Source organism: Schistocerca serialis, chromosome 9 (assembly GCF_023864345.2).
Source record: "Schistocerca serialis cubense isolate TAMUIC-IGC-003099 chromosome 9, iqSchSeri2.2, whole genome shotgun sequence".
NCBI lineage: Eukaryota > Metazoa > Arthropoda > Insecta > Orthoptera > Acrididae > Schistocerca > Schistocerca serialis.
The window spans coordinates 468591160-468598148 of record NC_064646.1 but is presented as its reverse complement, the minus strand read 5'-3'; the positions used below and the strand labels follow the sequence as shown (position 1 = coordinate 468598148).

The 6989-nt window shown below is 39.9% G+C and overlaps 1 protein-coding gene across 1 annotated transcript in view; it reads left to right on the top strand.

The window, feature by feature from the left end:
- The first annotated feature begins 337 nt into the window (after positions 1-337).
- Positions 338-6989, top strand: part of LOC126419010 (NADH dehydrogenase [ubiquinone] 1 alpha subcomplex assembly factor 3) — a 30118-nt gene continuing 23466 nt past the window's right edge. Inside the window, exons 1-2 of the mRNA XM_050086062.1 lie at positions 338-511; positions 641-758. Coding sequence (XP_049942019.1) covers positions 441-511; positions 641-758 — 189 coding nt within the window. The 5' untranslated portion in view covers positions 338-440. The remainder of the gene's footprint in view (positions 512-640; positions 759-6989) is intronic.

The following is a 6989-nucleotide window of genomic DNA, read 5'->3' as shown; positions in this document are numbered from 1 at the left end:
GCAGACAGATCGTTGCGTGTGGACCGGGTTTAAGTGGAAATCGGCCTCCTACGCAACGCTCCCGTAGGTTATACAAAGACAAGATTCGAATAATTACAACAAGCACGGAAACATGTAAGGGTTACTCTTCCTCATTGCATACTTAAATGGAACGTGCGGAAACGCTGCTCACGTTACACAATTGGAAGTTACCTCTGGCGTTCAAATTACATGTTGCAGAGTAGATGTTTACCAACGAGATAATCGACATATCGCAACCGCGGAACTTGTACTCCAGTGATCTCCATAGTATAGAGATCACTCGTGTAGTCCAAACGAACCAAAACTTCACCACGAAAGATATTTCATTGCAATCTGAAGTCTGGCGGGTTGCTGAAACCAGTTGCAGCAGCTAAGTTATTTGTGTAGTCGTTTTTGTGTGGATTTTTGCCGTGTTATTTATGTTTAGTTTAGTTCCAAACCTCTCATGGAGGTTTGCAGTGCTCAGTAGGAGGCATGTCACTGTACTGGGGTATGCTTTCATTATTACGTGAAATGTAGCGTATAAATCACTGTGTTTACCGGTTATTGGGTTATGGATATAAAACTGTAGGAGCGATTACTTCAGTTTTCGTGAACGGGACTTACTTTCTGTTGTTAGGAGAAACTACTTCCGGACTCCTCCTTCGTTGCACAGCTATGATCCAGATGGCAAGACAACTGTGCAAATTCTCAATAGAGAATTTGACCTAGGCTTAATGATTAATTCTTACAGCCAGGTAAATGCTCACTAACTTTGCACTCAGATTCGAGAGACCAGAGACTGAATATACAGTTATACACAATGTAGTCAATGCTGAATACTCCTAACATCTGAAAAATGTGTTACATGAACCCAACCGAGAGTAGGGCTAATACTTTTCCCAAAGAACTATGAGCGGATTCCATATTAAATTCCAGTCGTTTTTTGGCTCCTATGAAAGGGGCACCCTTAAGAATACAGAAATGTAGTTTAATAAGTTGTCATCTCGTTGACTGTTGTCGTTGTGGTCCTCAGCCCCAAGACTTGTTTCGTGCTGCTCTCCATACAGGTCAATCTTCTGCAAGCCTCTAATCTCTACATAACCGTGCAGCCTCCAACCATCTGAATCTGCTCAGTGTAGTAAATCCATGGCCTCCTTCTGTAGATTTTGCCTCCCCCACCTACATACGTCACCACATTCACAATTCCTTGATGTCTCAGGACTTGGCCTATCAGTCGATGCTTCCCTACTACCTGGAATTCAGGCAATGTTAAGTAAAGTTTCATTTTACCACAGCTCATTTTCCCAATTGTAAATGTCAAATGAAAAGTGGGAACAGTTTAGCCACACAATTTAATGCTTCAAGCATTTTAAACAGGACATTTGGCACTGTCAATTTAAATTTACAATTTCAGTGTGACATATTTGAAAGAATGGAAAAGCTTCTGCTGCTGGGCAGTGGTGTTAAGAGCACTGGTAATTTATTCATGCAAATGTGCTCCAGGTGTACTTTACACTATAGTAATCACTGCCTTACTTGTATGAAAGGTTTATTGCACATTTGAAATGTGGGAAAAAGACTAGGTCATTAGCGTGTGTTAACTCTTTGAGTAGTGGTACATGCAACATTTTAAGTGAGTTAGAGTGCAGTATTACACCCATGTATCCCTCCCCTTGAAATCTTGGTTGTTGTGACGTTGATCTGTATCACAGCCCAACTTATAGTTTGGTTGAAAAATGGTCTTTGATTGTGAGTTGGTGAAGCGAATGAATGCCAAACAGACTAACATGTTGCGTAGTCTAATATTTATATTCGTGCAATATTTAAATGCACTTTGCCACAAATTTTCATCGTAAAAAGTAAAATTGCAATTAAATTCTGAAAATGTGCAGTAGATAATGAATAAGTCTCTAATGGATATTTTGATGCATATTATGTGCATAATCACACATAAACTACAAAAAATGTTGCGAGGCTGGGGGAGGGGGGGGGATGTTGTCCACTGCGCAACTTTTACCAACTACTGTGGTTGTGGTGCATTGCTTTTCTCAAAGTTCATCGATAAAGTCTCAGACCATTTTTTATTTAATTGTCCTGGAAATCTAGTGTTGTAATGCGTACAGTAACATTGACTAGTTCTTAAGAAATAAAAAATTTCTTACAGTAAATGACAATTATGTTTCATGTAGTAATAATAATACAACTACTGAGAACACTTTACAAGTATTGCAGCAACAAGTTACACAATTTTGTTTGGTAGATAACTTACTTCCTCGCAGAGTGGAAGCAGTGCTCAACCAGCTATCTTTTACTGATGGCTTGGATTTATCTGTAAATGCCTATTATTATTTTTATTAAACTTGGTAATGCATTATACAGTTTGTTGTTAGGGTGGAGTATGTCTTTCTTGGAATAGTGGCGTATTTGTCTGCTGTGTCTATGACATTTACTTGTCTTTGCACAGATTCAGTATGGGTGATACACTGATTACTACTATTCATTTTTTCTTTTATAGTACATAATTTTTGATTAGGTACATTCAGAGAATCATAGAATTTTGTTTTCTTTAAATAGTTCTCTGCATGATGTTTCCTGAACTACTTCTACTGCTGAAACTTCCTGACAGATTAAGACTGTGTGCTGGACTGAGACTCGAACTCGAGCCCTTTGCCTGTCACGGGCACGTGCTCTACCAACTGATCTACCCATTCATGACTCACAACCTGTCCCTGCAGCTTCAATTCCGCCAATACTTCACTTCTTACTTTCCAGGCTTCACAGAAGCTCTTCTGTGAACCTTGAAGAACTAGCACTTCTGGAACAAAGGATATTATGGAGACACAGCTTAGACACAGCCTGGCGGATGTTTCCAGAATGAACTTTTCACTCTGCAGTGCTAGTGCTAATCTAATGACCTTTTTCGGAAGTCTGGAGGATTTGTGGCTTGCTCCACAATTTCGTCAAAATACTATCCCATATTCAGTACTGAATAGTCGTGTGCAAAATGTTTGCAGTCCTTAAATTATTGTATTAGGTGTTGTCCTTTGTTGTTGTTGTGGCTGTCAGCTCAAAGACTGGTTTGATGCAGCTCTCCACACTATTCTATTTTGTATAAGCCTCCTTATATCTACACAGCTACTGCAACCTACAGCCAACTGAACCTGCTTACTGTACTCTAGTTGTGGTCTCTCTCTACAACAGCCCCCCCCCCTCCCCCCCCCGCCCCCCCCCCCCCCCACACACACACACCCCTCGTCCATTACCATAGTCACCGTTCCGTGATGCATATGGGTGTGTCTCATTATTTCGTGTAGTAAACGTGTGCCACAAATTTCTGTTTTAGCCTAATTCCAGTCAGTATCCTAGGATTTTTATCCATCTCTTATTACTTCTTTCACCTGTGGCAGTGTTTGTTGATATGAAAAATGCAGAGTTGCACCATGGTTTGGTATCCACATTAAACTGTACGTCACTGCTATAACTGGCTGGTTGAGTCAGTTCAAAGAATGGAGGAAGGCAACAGCATACCATCTCCAATAGGACCATGCCTAGTAAAGCTCTGTGGTGTTCAAAAGAATTTGTATTGACGACTGCTTTATTTTCATCCTCTCCTCTGATCTGCAGCATTCTTCTGTAGCAACGTACTCCTGTCTGAACTGTTTATTATCCACATTTCACTTCCTTTCAGTGCTACACTCCACACACATACCCTCAGAAAAGACTACTTTACACTTAAATCTACATTTGGTGTTAACAGGTCTCTAAATCTACAGATATTAAAACCATAAGTTTGCCTTGCATTATCTTATCTGTTAAGATAAGTTGCAGGATCAGTATTGCTTTCACATTTGTCTGAAGCCCAAACTGACGATCTCCAAGGTCGGCTGCTACCTGTTTTTCTATTCTGTAAATTTGTTTCACTATGTTACAGGCATGATTTATTAAACTGAGAGTTCTGTAATATTTAAACCTGTCTGCAAGTTCTGCCTTCTTCAAAACTGGAATTATTACATTCTTCGTTAAGTCTGTGTTTCACATGTCTCATATATACAGCACATCAGGTGGAACATTTTTATCATCACTGGGTATCCCAACGACCTCTATAATTCTGAGGGAATAGTGTCCATTCCAGGAGCTTTGTTTTGACTTAGGCCTGCCAGTGGCCTGCCAAATTCTTTTCACAGTATCATATCTCCCAATTCATCTTCAGCTAGGCCTACTATCTCTTCCCTTTCTACAATATTGCCTTAAAGTTCATTTCCCTTATATATCCTATCTGTACATTCCCTCCACCTTTCAGCTTTCCCTTCTTTGGTTAGTATGGTGTTGCTACCCAAGCTCTTAATATTCAGACAGGTGTGTCCTTTCTGTTCAAATTTCATTAACTTTTCTTGTTGGCAGCATATATCTTTTCCCTAGTCGTGCATGCTTCTACAGCCCTGTCTAGCATTTCCTGCTTTGCTGTTTTGCAATTTTCAACCTAATTTTTTTCTTTATTCCCCATTTGCCTGTGTTTTTATGTTGTATCCTGTCATCAATTACATCCAATATCTCTTGTGTTAGTCAAGAACATATGCTTTTGTCTTTTCTAATCTGCAGGCATTTTCTTATACCAGGAGTGGTCCAGCTGTTTCTGTTGCTTATTTTTAAATTGCTAGTGTGAAGTAGAAAAGTTATATCAAAATATTGTTTAAATGTATCTATGAATATATTAAATATGGATATAACAGAGGGAAACATTCCACGTGGGTAAAATATATCTAAAAAGAAAGATGATGTGACTTACCAAACGAAAGCGCTGGCAGGTCGTTAGACACACAAAATTCAAGCTTTCGCAACCCACGGTTGCTTCGTCAGGAAAGAGGGAAGGAGAGGGAAAGATGGAAGGATGTGGGTTTTAAGGGAGAGGGTAAGGAGTCATTCCAATCCCGGGAGCGGAAATACTTACCTTAGGGGGAAAAAATGACAGGTATACACTCGCACACACACCCATATACAACCGCACATACACAGACACAAGCAGACATTTGTAAATATACCAGATATACTTCCTGGACTATAAATTTGAACCCAGACTCTTGATTTAAGTGCACCTAAATGCTTCATGTTACTAATTACTATAAGATCTAATTTTGTACATTGTTTATTATTCTGCGAGGTATTGCTTTCCAAGTAGAAACTTATGATCTGGCCATAGTGGCTTGTTATTCCTGTTCTAAATATTTTTAATTTGTGTTGCTTCTGATTGTCATTGACTATTATTTGATTGACAGTGGGCTGTGTACAGGAAGTTTCTCATGTAGGGGAATATATTGTAATTTCTAGGTTACATGAAAGTAACTGGATTTATTATTTCAGTTCTTCTATTATCTGATTTGCAAAGTTTATACTGAAATCAGCAAAAACTGAGTAAAGTTTGCATATTTTTTGCAGTTATTGTATTTTCTAGGTCTTGGAGAATTTTTTATTTACATCTTCATCGGATCTGTATAGGTATACTACAGTTATTGTGAATGCTGATGTTTTCAAATCTTTTTTCTGTAGTTAGTAGCTTAAGTTGCTTATAGACTTGGATCCTGTTCCTATCTTAACAAAGATGCAGTTTCCACCACAACAAAAGTGCTTTCTGCAATGTAGTCTGCCAATTCATTGTCACCTATATCTACTATTACTGTATCTCTGTCAACCAGTGTTAATTTAGTCACATGACAGGAGCAGCACTCATTAACTCATATGGACGTATTAATAAAATCAAACAATGGAAAAGCCAGGATGGAATGTAACAATATTGAGAAGGAAAGCTGCTACTCTCCATATAGCAGAGGTACTGAGTCGCAGATAGGCACAACAAAAAGACTTCTGTAATTAAAGCTTTTGGCCACTAGCCATCATCAACAATACACACACATGCAAACGCAACTCACCCACATGACTGCAGTCTCAGGCAACTGAACTACACTGCCGATTGGTAATGTCGTGGGTGTGGAGAATGAAGGTTTGCAAGGCAACAAGAGAAACACAGGAAATAAGAGAAAGAAGGATGGACATTGAGTATAGTGATGCAAAAGAAAATAATAATGAAGGAAAACAGCACTGGGTTAGGATCAAAGAAAAGCTGTCAGGCAGATATCAAACAGTGGAAAATCCAGGATGGAATGTAACAAAATAATGAGAAGGAAAGTTGCTACTCACCATATAGCAGAGATGGCAGTGTGGTTTCAGTTGCCTGAGACTGCAGTCGTGTGTGTGTGTGTGTGTGTGTGTGTGTGTGTGTGTGTGTGTGTGTGTGTGTGTGTGTGGTGTTGTTGGTGGTGGTGGTGGTGGTGGTGGTGGTGGTGGTGGTGAAGGCCAATGGCTGAAAGCTTTAATTGTTAAAGTCTTTTTGGTGTGCCTATCTGCAACTCAGTATCTCCGCTATATGATGAGTAGTAACTTTCCTCCTGAACATATTAATAAATAAGGGAAAGGCAACCACACACCTATAGTGGGCTTATGTGTGGCACATAGACGAACATAATAGGTAGCAATATTCTTCAGCTTTCAAGCTCTGGCCTTTTTTTTAAAAAAAGTACAGATGCCTAGCCACACGCTCCTGCAGCTATGGCGAGACTAATGACTAATTGTAGATTATTGAGAGCAGTTGCCTGAGATGATGGAAATGGGGAGGGGACAGGGAGGATGCAGGAAGCAAGGAGGAGGTAGTGGAATAAAGTGAGGCAGGTCTTTTGACGCACGACTTAGTGGCTTGATGACGAGGTGCGTGGAGATTAGATGGTAGACCATACAAGAGGGAGATAGGGAGGTGGGGAAGGAAAGAAGAGGGAGACAGAAAGACAGAGGGATCACAAAGGGAGCAGAGAGAGATTGCCCATGTGGGTGGGGACAAGGAGATGAAGAGCAGTGCAAGAAGGCAGTAGTATATGATCTGGACAGGGTAGGAATGATTTGGGCAGTAACAGACGAGAGAGGGAAGAAGATACATTGAG